General features: G+C 41.4%; 1 protein-coding gene across 26 annotated transcripts in view; it reads right to left on the bottom strand.

Moving 5' to 3' along the window:
* FOXP1 (forkhead box P1) overlaps positions 1-19,210 on the bottom strand; it is a 526,973-nt gene that overhangs the window by 9,812 nt on the left and 497,951 nt on the right. For 21 of the 26 annotated variants that reach the window (XM_028719402.2, XM_077925035.1, XM_077925033.1 and 18 more), the window contains 3 exons: positions 14,246-14,415; positions 12,329-12,398; positions 5,343-5,509 (listed from right to left, as the gene is read on the bottom strand). In XM_028719402.2, coding sequence (XP_028575235.2) covers positions 5,343-5,509; positions 12,329-12,398; positions 14,246-14,415 — 407 coding nt within the window. Of the gene's footprint in view, positions 1-5,342; positions 5,510-12,328; positions 12,399-14,245; positions 14,416-14,798; positions 14,921-19,210 lie in introns of those variants that run through there. The other 5 variants (XM_028719404.2, XM_028719403.2, XM_077925040.1 and 2 more) reach the window with 2 other exon arrangements.

Genomic DNA, 19,210 nt, shown 5'->3' with positions numbered 1-19,210 from the left:
GGGTGCGCTCCCGTCGCTCGGTCCCAGCGCCTGCCAACCTAGCAGTTCAAAAGCACCCCCAAAAGTGCAAGTAGATAAATAGGGACCGCTTACCAGCGGGAAGGTAAACGGTGTTCTGTGTGCTGCGCTGGCTCGCCAGATGCAGCTTGTCACGCTGGCCACGTGACCCGGAAGTGTCTGCGGACAGCGCCGGCTCCTGGCCTATAGAGTGAGATGAGCGCACAACCCTAGAGTCTGTCAAGACTGGCCCGTACGGGCAGGGGTACCTTTACCTTTTAACAGTATAAACTGTCTTGACATTTGAACATCACTTTGTGTGCTTTTCATGGGCGTCCTCAAGCAGAGGGAAATGCCCTCCCTGGATGAACCATAATCCTTGGATTCCCAGCTCTCATTCTTTCCCCCCCCCTTTTTTTTTTGGGGGGGGGAGGTTCCTAGCACCTGCAGATACAAGGCAAACCATGCAGGAACTAGTCCCATTTGTGTTGTGAGAAACTAACCTGCTCCTGCCTCTCAGTGTTTTTAGTGGAAGAATGAAGTCATATATCAGTGACTGACATTTAGGAAAGAAGATCTAGCCAATTAGGCAAAGAGAAGCCTTGAGTGAATCACCCATTGTCTAGACTTCAGAGAAAGAACTAGAGTTTCTTTATCAGCCCTTTCTGCTGGCCTACCCCAGCGGAGAAGTGATTTCTACTGTGCTCAAAACAATCCAGGACTTTAGCATTAGCTGTGATTGGAGAGAGGTTTGTCATGTCCAGACCAAAAAGGTAGCAGCAAAGACAGGAGTTCTTTCTTAGGTCTTATTTCACACCCCAAAGTGTTACTTAATCCTTCAGTATATAAACGTTTTAAAAATTACTCTGCTGAAATAGATAAAGGTCCAGCATTATGATACCCACCAGGGCTGTGGCTGAGAACATGGGCTTTGCCAGCCCTGCAAAGTAAACCAGCATTGTTATACTCATTTTGCTAGGAGGAAGGGGATTATAGGAGCTATGATAACCCTGGAGTATAATCCAGTGTTGCTATGCTGACATGCTTGGTGTTTTTAACAAACTGAGTGCTCACTGGAAGGACAGATCGTGAAGCTGAGGCTCCAATACTTTGGCCACCTCATGGGAAGAGAAGACTCCCTGGAAAAGACCCTGACGTTGGGAAAGATGGAGGGCACAAGGAGAAGGGGACGACAGAGGACGAGATGGTTGGATAGTGTTCTCGAAGCTACCAGCATGAGTTTGACCAAACTGCGGGAGGCAGTGGAAGACAGGAGTGCCTGGCGCGCTCTGGTCCATGGGGTCACGAAGAGTCGGACACGACTAAACAACAACAAAAAGTGTGTTTGTGTTTGTGTGTGTGTGTGTGTGTGTGTGAGAGAGAGAGAGAGAGAGAGAGAGAGAGAGAGAGATTGTTGTACCAGTTCATTTAATTAAAGGCGGGGTGAGGGGAGCCAGGGGAAGAAATTCACGTTTCTTAGTTTTAGCACCGGCTTGGTTTTCAGGTCTACCCATAGGTAAGATCGCATGTCTACCCAACCGAGAAACAATCAAGGGGCAGATCTGGTACACAAAGTTTTTCAGGTACTTTGCCATTGCTCAGTTACTAGATCTACCAGAAGTGGTAGCCCTGAATCTCTGCTAGTTTGAATTATTTGGTCTCCACCCCTCCCACCGGGGGAAATATCTGCAGACGACCATGTATCCTTTCAAGTCCCATCTTGAAAATACCACTTTAATGGAAATGCCCAGGTACTGCTATTAGTGCCTTGCTGAATTTTGAAGCTGAAGAAAATGCTTTGTAAAAATTGGATGCACTGCATTGTGAAAAGCTGAAGCAACAATTTGGCAGAAGACAAAAATCCAGATGCATCATCTAGCTCTATGTGAAGTGCAGACTGTACGTCAGAGATGGGTAGCCTATGCTCTGACACCAAAAGTAGGAGTCTGCAGACCTGGTTTCTGTGGGATTTCTCTTTGCTTATTCCATTTGCCACCACCAGCATCTTGACTATTACACTGCCTACTTCATACGTCATTCTGTCATGAAAAAGTGAGTGGAATTTCCTTATGAAAACATGCACAGCTGTAGCAGACAGCAGCACACATGCCTTCTGCACAGTGGGATGAGATTGCGATAGATGTTGCCTACTTTCGAATGCTACCCCAAAATGAAAGTGTGGTCTATCCCTCATTTAAATGGCCAGTGACCAGAGATGAAATGGAGGTGGGCAACTCTGTGATGATGCTTCTATTTTCTAATTTACAGGTTAAAGCTTTATTTATTTATTTAATTTGTATACTGCCCTTCATCCGAATATCACAACATAAAAATACAAAATGAAGACACCAAAATACATAATAAAAAGCAAAGTGAACCAGTAAACTTGCCCCCCTCCTGCCCACAAGAGGACCTCTCCTCTTATTCCCATGAGTGCTAAGCATGTAAGAAGCTTGAACCCTCCAAACCAAATCCAAGCCAAATGGAAGAACAAACAAAGCAATGTTATTTAACTATAAACACAGCCAATACCGAGACATAACATGTATAAACAGTGCAAGAATTCTAACCTGTGGTTGTGCTACAGTAAGATTTCCCCACCCCTGTCCTTCCCTTCATTATGTTCCTCATTATTTTTTATTTTAAGTGTCTCTTTATGAAATGCAAACTGTGGCTCCTGAACAGCTCTGGTTTTTGAACATTTTTTCAGAAGCTGAATGTCCGACGCGGCTTCCGCTCCAGTGCAAGGAGCTCTTGCAACCAATCAGACGCTGCGCCTCGGTTGTTGAACGTTTCAGAAGCTGAACGGGCTTCCGGAACGGATTGCGTTTAACAACTGAGGTTTGACTGTACTGAAGGCGCAATGTTACATGTATACTGATGCCACTGCAATACTTGCAAGTATTTAACTACACAATGGTTAACTGAAGATGCAAAACATCCCCTTGTAGTGAAATAACAAAAATAATCCCAAAAAGTTGTGATTTGATAAAAACCAATGCATAGCAAAAATAATTTAGCGTGGCAGTGGGCTGTGAGTCATACATGGCTGCCTTGGCTCTTTACTGTAGAATTCTAACTTTAGTAATAATCTGGGTCTTGTCATAGAAAGTGCGTACACATGATCACAAGAGTATTTAATGTAGTTTTCAGATGTCAAACAACTTGTACTTCCTTGCCCTAAAGGTGTGTCACAGATGCAAACTGAGTGGTGGGAATTTGATTTCAAAGTATGTCAACACTGTCACTAATTCTCTAATACTTTCTAGTTGTCCTAACTCCATTAAAAAAAAAAAACCAACCCAAATATTGGCTTCAAAAATATCTTAAGTGCATAATTTAAATAACTCATCCATGGGGGAACTAGATGCTTTACTCCTGCAAAATTCTGACATGCCAGCAACTTTTCTAGGAATTAGAAACTATCAAATCTTTTAACATAGTCATGGAGAGAATAAAAGTATTTGCATGTACAACTGCCTGAAGATGAATCCAGTCAAACAGCGCTAGAGGAATGTCATGTCATTCTGCTTTGGGAATGCTAATTAATACTGCACAAACAATCCCTGTAAAAACTAAACACATTCAAATGTTTTGAAGTAAATGGCAAAAGACAATGTTCAAATTAATTATTAATTAAAAATGAATGTTGCCATCTTTAAAGATATTTTTTTTCAAAGCACAATGTGCACTGATTTAAAATGCTGAAATATCAAAGTATTATGAGCCTTAGATTTCCTTTCTCCTTTACCCCCTGCTCAACATATTATGCAGGTGGGAAACTTTTTAAAAACCATTAAATGCTAATTACCTTCACAACTAATTATTAGGGTGGCGCTAGGTTAATGCTTTCCTACCTTTTGATTTAGACCTACTTTTGTCAATGCCTTATTCATATTACTTTGAAGTAGAAGGGCTACAAATTAATTCTTTTAACCATATTATTAATTGGCTATGTGATCTTTTGGCAACAGGACCAATAATTTCACGGTCACGTTCTGAGATACAGCTTGCTACAGTCACTTCCAGTACCTCTAAAAGTGGAGGAAAGAGTTATTTGCAGTGCCAGTTAATCTATGTACAATTTTGGGGACTTGCAACAAAATGTGTTGTTGGTTTGATCATTCTGCCCTGGTTATCACAGATGACCCTGTGCTTATTCCGCACAATTGCAAAGCTCCTGATGAAAGTTTAGAGCTAGCCATTTCCCCACAGAATTTGGTGGCTTGCAAATTGCTGCATGCCTCTTGCAACGACGAAACTTTCCAGCACTCATGTAGTTTGGAAATAAATGTATGAACTTTAAAGCCAGCTTAGCGAACAATATATAAGAGTCCACTTGTTTAGTGTAAGAATTGTGCTTTATACCCAACATTAGTTTTATAACAGTGGCCAGACACATTTTTCTGGAAGCCCACAGGGAAGATACATGGAGGAATTCAGCATCATGCTCTTCTGATCGTTCCATCAGTGCATATTCCCGCTTGCCAGACAAGTCATCTTCACTTTCCCCTGTCCCCGTTCAACCTTCTGGACTGTCTCCCAACCCAGCAGAGCAGATTTGGGGGAGGTGTGGGGCGGCATGGGGAGGGGGTGGAAGCTCAGTTGCGCTAGCAAAAGACCTTGTGCTGGCTTCTGCCAGCGTGCCAGTTTAGTGGGTTCCAGCCCCTTGGGCTGCATGTAATGATCAACCATGGATTAGTTCTATGTGGGCATGTCTGAATGAACCCAAGTACAGCACAGGTGTCGCATGCTCCCCCTTCCTGTGCAGATGACAGAAGGCCTTAGGTTGCTCTACCAGACCCCACCTATTCCTTGAGCATTCATCCGGATTCACTTGCTTGCACAAAGCTTATGTGAAAGTTAGATAATTCCAGGTCTTTACTGAAAGTCTTCAACACAGGTGGTAAATGGAAACAGTGGCACTATAATATCTTTAATGGATTTGACCCTAGCATCTTGTGCTCAAGAGTAGAATCTCTGTGAACAAGAAGATTCCATTTTAGCCACCATGGAAAAACGGTGATTAATAGATCTTTCCAGATTCATTAAAGGATCCAAGTGGAAACAATGCATTAAGAGACAAAAAAATCTCCCAAAGAAATGCATTTTCAGAATGCTATTTCTGCAAACTGGTGGTTTACAAGCCAAAGGACTGAGTGAAAAGTGAGTTAACAATGCCCAGGTGGATTTGTCAGACCAGACTAAAGGTAAATGGTTCCTTTTCTTCAAGTTGGCACAAACATTTCTAGAGTTTATATTTTTGGCTTCATTGGAAGAGGGGCAGGGAGAGGGAGAGAGACAGGAGATAAATGTAAACAGCAGCAACATTCCTCTTTACTTACATTGCTTGCATAGGGGAACGTCCTGGGCTGCTGTCACTCCCATTACTGTTCGCATGCTCCATTGCACCATTAAGATCTTCCCGCATAGCATTGGCTAAACTGCCCAGAGTGGGATTTCCCATGGAAGCAGTAGTGTACAGAGGTATACTGTTCTCAGCCATTGAAGCCTGTCGAGTCAAAGAACAAGACATAAGAATCCATAGCAACACATGCTCATACATGTGCCACAGATCAGCTGCAAGGTAACACTGTTTGCACTATGTTTTCATTAAATATAATGGATAAAATGTCCACTTAATTATTTCCACCACTGGCTAGAGCATAGCTAAGATTTCACAAAGCTCTGTTTTCTACTTGTAGTAACTACCAAATACAATATCACCCCATTCACACTCAGGGAAGAATTCAAACGATGACTGGGACAAATTAAATATGCTAAATTATAGATCTGGCCTTGGTTGTTTATTTAAAAAAGGAAACAAACCCAGAATGCAGGCAATCTGGATTGGGACCATAGTGTAGGTGAAGGGTTTTTTAAAAATGCCTTACCTCAAAAATTGTCCCCTTGCTGCTATTTACATTAGCACCAATGGCACTAGGATAAATTCCTAGTGTCACCAGATAGAGCTCATAACTCATGTCTGAAATTCTGGAGCTCTGGTGCCACTCAAGTGTACTAGGTGGACCAGTGGTGTGACTTGGCAAAAGGAAGCTTCCTGTGTTCCTGTTCGCTCATTTTGTACTATGAACTCCTTACCATCTTCCCATGTACCTCCTTGTGGTGTAATTCCACATGCCTGTGCTTGTGAATATTACACCCAAGTATGCAGGACTAACAGCTTGGATGGATCTGAATGTGAGTTGATGGGAAAAGGTTATTTAGTTTAGGGGAAGTAATTGGGACCGGAATGTTTTCTGAGCTCTTCTAATGTGTATCATTCATGAAAAACGTAATCATATTCAAGAGCAAATATTTTAGGCCACATCCTGGTAACATTATTTCCATATTCTTGTTTTGACTTGTGGTATCTGCTTTGATACAACTTTCATTTGGATGGATGTGACTTGCACTGGACTCCCACAAAATTCCAGGGAAATGAATAAAGCAGCAGTGTTTGGCTGCTTTGTTCTCACATTGCTTGTCAAATGTAGTCAAATTGCCAAATAGTGATTTAACCATGCCAGTTCTGAGCTGCACTGGAACTTCAGTAAATAGGCCCTCATATTCAATATTCCCTGAGCCAGAGTAAAGTCTAGTTTGGAAGATTTCTGTTAAGTGGTCAATACAAACTCTTAAGATATAAAAATGAGATATTCACTAGCTTATATTCAAATAGAAAATAGTGCAAGAATTGGACTTAAGTGCATGTTCTTTACAGAAAATGAACTGATAAACCATTTCTTTGCACTTGCAAACCTGAGATGAAGTCCTCACTTGTTCTTTATAGAGTTCATTTCTAGTGCCAAGGTCTTTACAACCTTCATTTCACTGAGACTTATGACAATTTAGTGAGGCAAGACAGTTTCATTCCCACTTAAAAAAATGAAGGGCTAAGACTGAGAGCAAGTGACTGGGCCCATGGCCACCCAAGAAGTATGCGGCTGCACTGGAATAACAACAAAGGCCTGCCAGGTTTCAACCAATATGTGATCCACTAGACCAACTCCCTGGACAGAGTCAAGACTAGTCTGTTTGCATCTTAAAATGCAATAAAGACACAGCCCTGTCCTACTCTACTAGTGCAATTTCCTAGTGAGCGGAGGTGCAGGAGAAAGAGAACAGGGAGGGAGAAATCATAGAAATGGTGCCTCCTGCATTGCTGGAAGGGGCAAGATCGCAAAATACACATAGCATCAAAAAGGGTAAAGAGGAGTTAGGCCAGAGAGAGGTTGACTGGGGTCCACTTTTTTGTGGGATTTAAAGGGCCATGTGGAAGCAGGAGGGGCAGCAGGAAGTTGATAGCCCTTTAAGCAATAATAGATAGATAGATAGATAGATAGATAGATAGATAGATAGATAGATAGATAGATATAGATGATAGATATTTAAAAGAAATATTTAAAACAGCATTGGAGGTGGAGTAGTTGTGTTCTTGGAAACATTCCAGGCACCACTAGTACACGTGCAGCCACATTTTACATATCTCACACTGGCTGAGGCAGAAGGCGAAGTGAGAGGAGGCCTATCTGTTTCAGCCTGAAACCAGCAGTGATCAGTACTGAGTTGGGGGCAATGCTGTCAAGTGATGGCAGCTGGGCCAGCTCAGGATCCAGCAAATTGCAGGCTAGGTTAGCCCCTTCCCTCTTAGCAGCAGTACCTCTGTCTGCCCATCTGTTTTCTGGGCGGAATGGGGAGTTCTGTGCCATGAGTGGAGACTGGCAAGGCTCAGCCAAGGGATACCTCCGCCCAATCCAACTCCTGTGTTAAACCTTTTAAAACTCTGCACACAGCCCCTCGCTTGCCTGCACTTCTGAGACCCGACATATGCCTGTCTTTGGGAGCAATCAGGCTGGTGGGCACAAGCCAGGAGGGTTTTTCAGTTGTGGCCTCACATTCGCAGGCCCTCTGTTTGTTGCAGCAATGTTTTGGTTTTTTTTTTAATGATTTTAATTGGGCTGGTGAAATCTGTGGTTCCTTTTAACTGTGACTGTTTTGTCATTTTAATGTTCTACTGGGGCTAGCTGCTATTTTAATGTATGCCCTGGCTATTTATTCTCTTTATTATTTTAGTGTTATTGACTGTTCCTACTTTTAAATTATGCATTTTATATATTACAGTTACATATTTATTTGGTCCATGTGCCTTAACGTGCTGCCTTCTGAGAATTTCTCTTTTTAAATATGGGACACAAATCTATTAAAATAAATAAATGAAATATAAGGGCAATTAATTTCTGAGAGATGCTTTTTACAAAAAGTAGGAGATTCTGGCTCTCCTAGTGTTCAGACTATCTGAGATGGGGGGGAAAGGCTTTTTGAAGAAATTAGCACTAAACAAAAACACCCACCAGCTAATCACAGTGTGGATGTGTGCTATGGAGGAAACAATTTGCAAGTTAGTCCATACTGAACTACCTGGCATTGCTGAACGTTGAGATGTTTTGACTCTTTACTTACTGCAGTGTAACCTGAAGAAACAGATTCAACACTGTCGTCACTGGTGGCTGCAGAAGTCTGCTGCTTTTATGCTCTATCTAGCGGCCCTCCCCGAAGCACAGTCCCTATCTCTATGCAGTGCAATCAAAAAACTACTCTAACGAAGAGGATTATATTAATCTTTTTTTATTCAAGATGCAGAAAAATAATTTTGATGAAGTGGGGAACATAAGACTCATGCTTCCTGCAGTTTGAGAAATAATGAGTCACGCACTTCCCACCACCGAGATAACTTGTAATTGCAGTAAAGTAATTTATTTAGGAAGAGCCAGAACAGGAAAAGCACCTGCTATTCCCCCCCACCCTCCAAAAACCACAGGTGGCCAAATGGACAAATTCCATTCAGAAGCAACAAGATAGAAAGCAACAGGGGATCTTCACATGGCAACATTCTGAGATGTGGATCAGAAATGCTAATCTGGAAATTCTAATGGTGTTTTCCCCCCCTCAAAAGCCCTCAGGGCCGTGATCCAAAGGCACATGATGCACCACTTATAAGTACCACTTTTCTACATTTTTTCACAGCTTCCCCATGAGTCACTAGACACAGCCCTTTGGTTGGAACTTTCTATCTTTGTATATAAAGGGATAATGATGTTTTACAAACTTAGAGTTGCCTCCTCCTTTTACTAGGCTCCTGTCATATCTTGAAAATGCTTTGTGATTTAGGAGGGGAGACTACAAAGAGAACGTGGGAAACACATAATTAAACAAGGGAGAACAGGAGCATCAGAGATGTTCATTCATTCCTTTTGCTTCACTTTGTGTTCCACCAGGTTGAGCATATCGGTAGATCTGACGGTTGTTTCACCCTTGTCTAGCCTCAGAGAAGTAAATCACGGGTAGAAGTGCTGCCTGCTGAAAGAGTTTAGGGAGCCAGCTGACAGCAGATGGATTGCAAACAGAGATACTATGCTTCTGGGAAACTATTGCAGAAGACAGTTACCTCACCTATAGGACAAGAAAGAAAGCGAATGTGGGGATATCCCATGAAACAGAGGGGGGGGGGAATCTGTTTCTTGGCTTTGAATGACAAGAGAATGGCAGAATGGTTTGTGACAGCTGAATGAAGAAGGTGCCATGTCCTGGAAAATCCACCAACAATATAAGCCAGCTTGCATGCTTAATGAGTTGTGTTTGCAGTAGTCCTCCAAGCTGAGATGATGGAATGGGAATTAGTTGTAATGACTATTACCACAACCAGCAAAATGTGGGCACATGGCTTGATAAATGATGATCTCCCAACACATGTCTATCAACCATTTGTTGCTTACATTGCTATACAACATAGTATCAAGCCATCAAAGATGTTTTGCTTGTTTTTGCAGCAGAGAAAAGGCATTTTGCATGGTTTTGTATTCTGCTTAATTGCTCAAGGCTTCCTAAAAGTCACAGCTTTTGAACTAGGATTCTTTCTAGAGATGCGGAGCATTGAGAGTCCCAACAAAAAGAGATGGGACACTATATGCTCAACAAGGAAAAAAATTCTATACACTCACAAGCAGTGCTTTAAAAAATGCTCACTCCCTTTCTGACTGAGCCATGTATATAAACTGGAGCTAATTTGAAACATAAGAAACAAAATAATTGTTTTCCAGATGGTGGCCACATGATTTTTTTTGCACGTGTACTCGTCATGTTATCTTCCACACATTTCTACATTTTCAGTCATGGATATTCACTGTGAAACAACTGCTGTCCATAACACTGAGTGAAGCTTGATAAAATGTCTCTGGGGCCTTCTTGGGTTTTGTTCCTCGTTCACAAAGGCCCTCCAGTGTTCTTTTCTGTTCTGGGCATGTGCATAAGCATTTCCGTACCTGTGTGTGCACGCCTTTTAAAAAATGGCTAGGTTGTCCTCAGGTGAGGAGCAAACAGAAGGACAGGTGTGTGAAAATAGCTCATCTGCTGAAAATAAATGAATGAATCTGCTAAGTAGCTTCTACACCAGCAGTAACTACAGATGTGTAATGGGTTGTTTTTATTTCCTGTATTTCCTGTGGTAAGGGGAAATATTATTTTTTTGGGGGGGAGGGGGGACTGACATTTTGATGTTGTCATGTGGACGCTGCAAAAAGACATATGTGCCCAAGAAGCACCAATTCCACAATAAACTCCCTTCTGGAAGCACTCTTAATTTATTAAATGTTATTTGAAATATATACCACCTTCCTCTTGTGTATGTTTTTCTTTTTCTTTTTTGGTTTTCTTTTTTAGGTTTTTTTAGGTTAAATGATGGTAGTGCAGGAGAACAGAAATTACTGTTACGTTATCACATAATACGGGGGGGGGGGGAGATGACGACAACAACACATGTCTTAGAACTAAAACACGAACTGTTCTGTATGATAAGCATATTAATTGAAATTAGTCACATAGCTAACAGAAGCTGAAGGAATGCTGGATCACTTCATTTTTGCCTTTCAGCCTCATGAATGCAAAATGTGCTTGTAATCTTAATACTATTCCGCAGACGGAGCATGTCTTTAAAAACCGCACTTCACAAGACTCGAGGGAAAATAAGATCCTAATGAATGGTATTTACAGTTGCTTCATTTGCACATGCTTTCATTTGCTTTTCAGAAGTTACTACATAAACTGAAGTAATTAGGGGTAATGTGGGGCTGCTACTCCCTTCTTAATCAATCCCCTTCTTGTTTTAAAAGTAAAAGGGAAAGTCCAGCAAACGCTCTCAGAAATGTTATGGCGTGAAAAATGCACGTATTCTGTGACTCTGCATCTAGATAGGCTTATGACAATACAACTTATTACAGTGGAGTACAGGCAACTGTGTCATGTCACTACCTACAGTTTTGCATATTGGCCAAGTAGAATGCCTTCAGAAGCATTTTCCATAGACACAAACAACGTGTGCGTGCGTGCGCGCGCACATATGCATGTGTGGGTATGCAATCCAGCTCAGTTATAATCAGTGGGGATTTTCTTGTTGAGCAGAATCCGAGGTGGATTGCCATCGGTATGCGTGGTCTGTGCATCACAAAAATTAAAGACCTTTCAAGTGTGAGAAGCAGCATAGAAGAATCAAAACATCTCTTTACAGCGACAACCATACAAATGTTTATTTAGTTACATCTATTTCCACACCAAACATATTGAGGGGAAGTAGTGAGAATGTTTTCTAGGGAATTTGCACACAAAGCTGTGAAAAAACACCTGCTTTTGGTTGGCCTATATAATTTTTATAATTTTGCATGTCTAGAAAATGTTCAGAAGCTTGTTTATGCATTTGTAACTGCTTACCCACGTGAGAAAGTATCTAGACATTTCCCTTAAAATCATTTGTTATCGGCAGCACAAAAGTGACATCTCTTTTCTTCCAGCGTGATGCAAGTGCTAGCTATTTCATAACAGAAAAACAAGCATCTGAAAGATCCTTAAAAGAAAAATCTCTCTCTGTGTGTGAATCTGCTTTCCCTTTAAAGCCACGAACAATAGAAGGTCATGTGATACAGTATCCTATCATTCAGCACATTAATAGCTGTGCTAGAGTAATTACACTTGTGGTATTTTTGCCTCAAGTGAAATTCTGAAATAAGAGGATGGAAATTATGATACTGCTGATAAATATTAATAAGTGAACTTTTAATTTTTTTGCCACAATATTCAAAATGCTAAGCATCTAGCTAATGCTGAAGCGGCCTGATATGTGTTTGCCTCCAGGGACCATGATGCTTTATGCACTTAAGAAAAAAGTTTAACGGAATTAAAATTTAATATCTAATTAGAGCAAGGCTAATATATTTTGAAACGAGTAGGAAGACACACACACACGCCTATGTGACATATTTGCCACACTCATTAATCTTACCTGTAAAGCAGCACTGAGAGGTGAGCAGTAGGTGTGGCTGGTCTGCATGTTTTTAATAAGTGAAGGGTTTCTGCGCAAGGAAGATAGGTAAAGAAAGGGTAAAGTTAAATACAGTCAAATTTGCACTTCCAGAAGGCCAGGCTTTCTCCCATACCAGAAAAAAAAGACAACACATAATAAACATAGTGGGGTTTTTTTGTTATGTTTTAAACTACATAGCTATTTTGACTGCCCTCACCTTCACTGAATATGTATCTCAGGTCTAATGTCATGTTTTGGTCTCAGAGCTGAAAGTGCCCTTTAGATGTTCCCTGAGCTACATACCTCTATGCAGCTCCCACACAGCTGGGAGAACATCCATATGAGGCATGCAGAAGATGCTCACATGGGTCTTTCCCACAGAACTGACACTGTTTTCCCTATAACATGGGAAACCAGCAAGTGCGTCAGCCAGTTTCGTATCATTTAAACATTCTCCCAACTCTGCGGGAGCTGTTCTTGGATGTGAAGCTGGGAGAACCTCTGAAGGGCATATTGGTCAAGTTTGTTGGTGTCTGTTTTTCAGTTGCACCCACCAGTTTTTCCTGAACTTCTTATAATGAAGGCCCCCCACAAAAGCATGTAGGGCGTGGAAAAGAAAGAACGATTCATCCATCCCCAAACATCCCACATCCTCTGTTCCTGTGTGAGACACCATTCTTCTTGGCATGGCTTCTGACTGGAAGGGAGCTACTGCAAAGCAGTGACTTGTGCCAGAAATCCATGCAATGTTTTTAGAGGCAAAAATAAAATTCTTTTGTGTACCTATTTTGGTCAGGTATCACTGAATAATCTAATGACGCCTGAAGCATGTTGTTGGAAGTACCTAAAAAACTAAGTGTTTTACAATACACAGTGGGTTGGTCATAATTTAGTAGGACTTGTGTTCCCACTGATTTCACCGGAAATTAACTCATGATTACCTTTTCACATTGAATTCAATTACAGAACTAACTCACAGCACAATCCTGGTGGATTGCAGGAGATTTCCTGCCTCAGCAGGGGATCGGACTGAATGACCTATGACTCATCAGAGGTAAGTTTAGTAAGTCTGGGTCCAACCTAAATGTGCCCAATAAGAAAACACGCAAGGGCAAAATCCGTCAGATACTACTGATCGGATCCCTCCATTCTCTTGCTCAGTAAACTTTACTGAAATGAAAGAAAAACATAGCAAGGGCACCTGGTGGGTTGTACTTGGAATTTCTCTCTGGGACCACTAAAAACAATGCTCATCCTAAATCAGTAATAACCCCGCCCCCCAAAACACTGTGCTGTATCATTACTTTCTTTGTTGAAATAATGGCTTACCCCTTTTATTTTTAAGGAGTCTTCATACAGAAATATGCAATTTAAAGCCTCCAGCTCTAATTTTTTAAACATTTATTGTGCACCTTTACAAATGCCACTGCAATGGCCTTTGAGCATTGTTTTCAAACATGTTTGAATCTTTCAATTTGTTCGTTGTAGCAATGCAAATTTTATTGAGAGAATACGGGGGACGGGGGGTGGGTTAAGACCAACTAAAATTATCAATATGGAAACAGCCTAAAACCATCCTGCTAATTGGTTATACAGCATTACCCAGCATCAGCATGATAAAGAACACATCCTTATAACAAAGTATCACCATAAACGTGTCAGAAAGTGTTAGCATAGGCATTTGCAAAGAAGCAGTGCGATGCATGTACAACCATGACATTTAAGGGGGAGATTTCTTTTGCAGCAAAGGCAATGCCACTATTTCGTGAAATGCGAGTCTACATGAGATGGATAAATCATGCAAAGCAAAAGCAACAGAAAACAAAAATTTGGGAGGGGAGGAACTAGCACGCCCACGCCCACACACACACACACAAAGCAAGTAAAAGCTCTTACTGTGTAACAAGCTCGCCAAAGTTTTCATCAGGGCAGAATTTTCTAGGACGGCCTCGTTGAATATGACGGCCCCGTTTAAACTCTTCATCATCAACAGTCCAAAAGGACCCAAACTCATCCTCTACTCTGATAAAGCACTTATGCAGGGATAGGTTGGTGCGAATAGCACCCTGGGATAAGATCAGCAAACGAGATGAAGTGGAAACAAAGTGACATGGGATCGGGGAATAGAACAGACATCAAATACAGGGGAAAGGAAAAAGAAAATAAAATGCAATAAGCATAAGCAAATGGATTGTGAGGGTTAATATGCATTGCCACCTAAAAGCTACTAGCATGTGATGCAAAACAAACACCAAGCAAGCAAGGGCAAGGGGACTGGTGGGCATACAAACGATAGTGATGAAATGCTCTCTGTTGTTTCTCCTTGACTGAAACAAGGTGAAACTACCCTGGATTGATCTCTAAACACCATCTAGCAGCCAAAGCCTCTATGTTAAAACTGTAAGCATGATCCAAGCTAGGCTAAGAAGTTCAAACATGGTGGACATACCCACTGATCTTTTGTGGCCTTCGTTTTTGGAACTCTACTTCATCCACTGTCCATACTGCCCCTTTTACGTTTTCTACTCGCACAAAACACTTGTGAAGACTAAGATTATGACGCACTGCATTCTGCAGCAAGTATAAGAGAGAAAATATTGAAGAAGAAGAAAAAACTTTCCATGAGAAGACGAGACTTAGCATTGTCCATGAACAGCAGCATTGTCAGCTGGCAAGTCCCCTTTCCCTCACCCGCCCTCCGCATTGGACTGCATCATATTTATATGTTTATAAGATTTGCAAAAGAAATAACATAAAATCAGCTCCAGATCCCTTGATTAGCCACCAGGGTTGGGTTTCTTTTAAAGAACATGACCAACATTCAACCTGGGCAAGAATTAAAAAACAACAACACGCAATTGTCATTTTACATGCTTTGTCACCCCAGGAGCTCGTATAGAACCAAGGCATAGTAGAACAGGGCTAAAGGATTTATAAAACAAAAGGCAAACTTTTGGGGGGGCGGGGGGGGGGACACATCCTGCCATGAAAAAGGGAAGGAAGAGTGCGATTAAAAAACTGGGTAAAAACTGAGGGTCTGGTTTTGTAAAACTAAGTTTTCATGACCTGCTAAAAGTTCAATAAATGTTAGTCATGTGTAAAAATTCCATACATAGGTTGGATCCAGATTAAGTTAGTTGAACTCAGTGGGACATGCTAATCATGTCTTCATTTGAGTCCCACTGATTTAAATGCGAACCGAGTCCAAGTATCTTAGTCCAGATCCAACCCACAGCAACACATTTCAGAAAGCAGAAATATATCAAGACATAGCTCTGGGGGTGAAAAAACCCTCTTAAAGTCTTTCACCACATACTCCAGTAGGGAAGCTGCCTTCCATTCCTGAATTCTGGCTAAGCATTTGGTAGATCCATGAAGAAACACCCAAACAAAAATTCACTGCTTGTAGTACATAAATGTCCACTGAGTCATGTTTCTGAAGGCCTCACCAATTCCATAATTGTTTTCGGATTGACACTTCCAGCAACCGTACTTCAGTACTGCATAAAATATTCCATTTTTGAGCCACCCATACCACTGAAGTACAGTACAGTATTGTATTATATTGTATTACTGCAGAGGGACAAAGCCCGCTGTTCCCCTCAACCCCTAACACTACCTACCCTAGTCTCCAGGAAGGCAAGCAGCATGCTCTTCCCCTGTACTATCCAAGCTACTTCATCTGTCCCAGTGCTTAAAAGGCAACTGATAGCTGGTAGAAAGGGAGCAGACCGGAAATACACAGGTCAGTAACTAGCATCTACCAACTGTCAATGGGGAGGCTAGTTTACAGGCACAAAGCCAGAAAAACATATGGACAGGTGCATAAGTAAACAAAAGACTAAGCTCCATATTCATGAAATCCTGTATATGTAGTGAAAGGCATTCTAATCATGGCTGTCTAAAATCACTGTGCAAACCAAGGTTAGGCATAACACATTTATCATATTAATTAAACAGCGGAGGGAGGTCTGTGTTACAACGGGGGAGGGGATTCCAAGAATCCTTTGATACTGCAGTTTCTCAGCGTAACTAATTTCCTTGCCCTTGTAGCATATCCATTTCCCCAGAAGCGGCTAAACAGACAGTCCAATGTATTTGAACAAATCCAGAGCTATATATGCTTTTTTGGCAGAAAGAAAGTTAATAAATCGCCAAAGACTCCTATAACCACATAACGTGGAAGCTGCTGAGGATCTACAATGGGAGTTCGTTACTTTAGTTGCTCTACGAGCCAAGGCTGGGTGAAAAGCCAAGGCTTTAAGCCGGGTGAGATCCATCACACCGTCCCACAATTTCCACTCCATAATTTCACTATATGAACAACTTTGGCTCTGATTATTTCCTTTCTGAAAATGTGTTTAAGGAACGGCAGAATGGTAACTGGAATCCTGAACATGAGTGGAGCCTGGATATCTAAACACATGGGGATCAAACCAGTCAGTCCCTTACTTATGCTTGATTCTATGTGCACACAGTTCTCTCATGAGCATAGCTCTCCACCTGGAGAAAGATTGGTAAACAGGAGTTGTGGGTGTCAACAGCCCCACACACAGGTGCAGCACATGCTGGGATTTGTGGGGGGGGGGGGGCTGTAAGGAGAATGTGGCAGGCAGCTGGACCAGCACCATGAAGCCTTAATTGTAAGGAATATATTTTTGAGTTGGGAAAATGAAGTGAATAGGATTATATATGTATTATTATTCCTGTACAGTCTTCTTAATCCCTTCTCACAATGCTACTGTTGACCAGGAGTGGAAGACTTCTACCTCTCTAGGAAGCAGTTGTCTATGACAATTGCTCCCCATGTGTAGAGACAACACAGTCACTGTGTCTGACATGGCCGTAAGAAAAAAATAAACTAACAGGAGATGACTTTATGATTTTGATTCTCACTGTCAGTATGAGAAAGGAAAAAAACTGCTCTGTACATTAAAACCACAACCACACACCATACAAAAACAATGCTAATTACCCTTGAATAAAGTGTTTGTTGTTATTTATCTGAATAAGCTCTTCTTCATAAAAAACATTTACCTGGCACAGCAGTATGTGTATATGTATATATATGTGTGTGTGTGTGTGTGTGTGTGTGTGTGTACACACACACACACACACACACACACACACACACACACACACAGTTGTACCTCGGGTTACAAACACCTCTTTTTACAAACACTTTGGGTTACAGACTCCACTATCCCGGAAGTAGTACGTACCTCGGGTTAAGAACTTTACCTCAGGATGAAAACAGAAATCGTGCAGTGGTGGCAGAGGGAGGCCCCATTAGCTAAAGTGGTGCTTCAGGTTAAGAACCGTTTCAGGTTAAGAACGGACCTCCAGAACAAATTAAGTTTGTAACCCGAGGTACCACTGTATTTGCTTTGGGGTGACATTTCACTGGCTAGCAATCAGTTTGCTATCAATTTGGAATAGATTCACCCTAAATGAGTGAAGCTGGACTTGATCTGATCCGGGCCCAAGTTAAGTTTGTTTAAAGATTGGTTGCAATTTAAGTTAAGGGTCTGTTCTGTTACCAATGATACCATGCCAAATTCTCAAATGATATGTTCAGCTTTTAAGGGTGATAGCATTAGGATCCAAGGAAGATAGAGTTCCCATGGATCTTTGGGAGCCTACATCACAATCCAAGGCAACTGTACCTCCCATGGATCCCTGTGCCTAGTAGCCACAAAGATAATACAGAAAGGCCTCTGCTGTGTAAGTCAGTATGGAAAAGGGAAGGGGGGGATCAGGTGTCAGGCTCTAAGCCTAACTTCAAAGGGGACATTTTAATAGACTCTGGGGCTTTCAAAATTGGGGAAGTTCATTTCTGAATCCTCCAGTTCTAAAGTTTAGAGCCATCTTGTCTGATTCAGTAAAGTGATTGGTTTTAAAAAAAAGGCTTAAAAGGCTCTAAAGGCTTTTCCCATCCCCCCCTTTTTTACTTGAGAATCTGATGCCAACACCTGAATCTTAATGACCACAGTAAATGTTGACCCTTCTTTCGAGAGAGAAATGCAAAATGAGTGACAAGAGTTCATGAACATTGATCAGACCTGTAAAAAGTGTGGGACTGTAGCTGATGTGAGGTAGAGTAAGCTAAGCGATGATGAATTGCCCTAGGCCACTCAGTGAGCTTCCGTGGTGGTGTATTTTAAATGTATTCTTTTAGACAGTAACAGGTTATTTTTATATTTTATGTTTACTGGGAAATCTCCAATGAAAATGTGATAGAAGTACTGCAAATCAGACAAAAACAAATATTGCTGAGAGGGGATTGGATTCTGAATTTTCCAAACCTAAGCTCAATATGGTAACTCCATGTACCAAACAAGCTTTCAAGTGTTGTCTAAGTTACTGATCTGAATCATCAGGTAGAAACCTCACTGGCTATGAAGTCTACAGATGTGGCCGATTACATCTGTTGCAGGGTGATAACCAATGCTAGTTGGAGCAGATCCAATGAAATGGGTTGACTTAGGTAATGTTCTCCATTAATTTGAATGGTTCTGCACTGAGTATGACTTAACACTGAAAATCACCCACAGAGTTTTGCTTTCAGAACAGAATCACCAAATTGTTATTTTTTTAAAATTCTATTGCCACCTGCCCCCCTCTTCACTTCACAGTTCAAAAGTGGTTTGGGGCTTCAGGATTAAAGCTTTTTAAAGGTGGCACCAGTGATGTTTCCCCCTTTCTTTTCTTTAAAAAAGCTGCTGTGCCAAATCCCCAAACCACTTTTTGAAATGAGGGGAAGATAAAGAGCAGTTTAGGGTTGGGGGCTTTTTAGAAAGAAACTCTGCAAAAAAATAAATAAATTCAGATGCCATGTGTGCCACTTTGTACTGTAGCCAT

This window comes from Podarcis muralis, chromosome 2 (assembly GCF_964188315.1).
Source record: "Podarcis muralis chromosome 2, rPodMur119.hap1.1, whole genome shotgun sequence".
NCBI classification, from domain to species: Eukaryota; Metazoa; Chordata; class Lepidosauria; order Squamata; family Lacertidae; genus Podarcis; species Podarcis muralis.
This window is presented reverse-complemented; position numbering and strand designations above follow the sequence as displayed.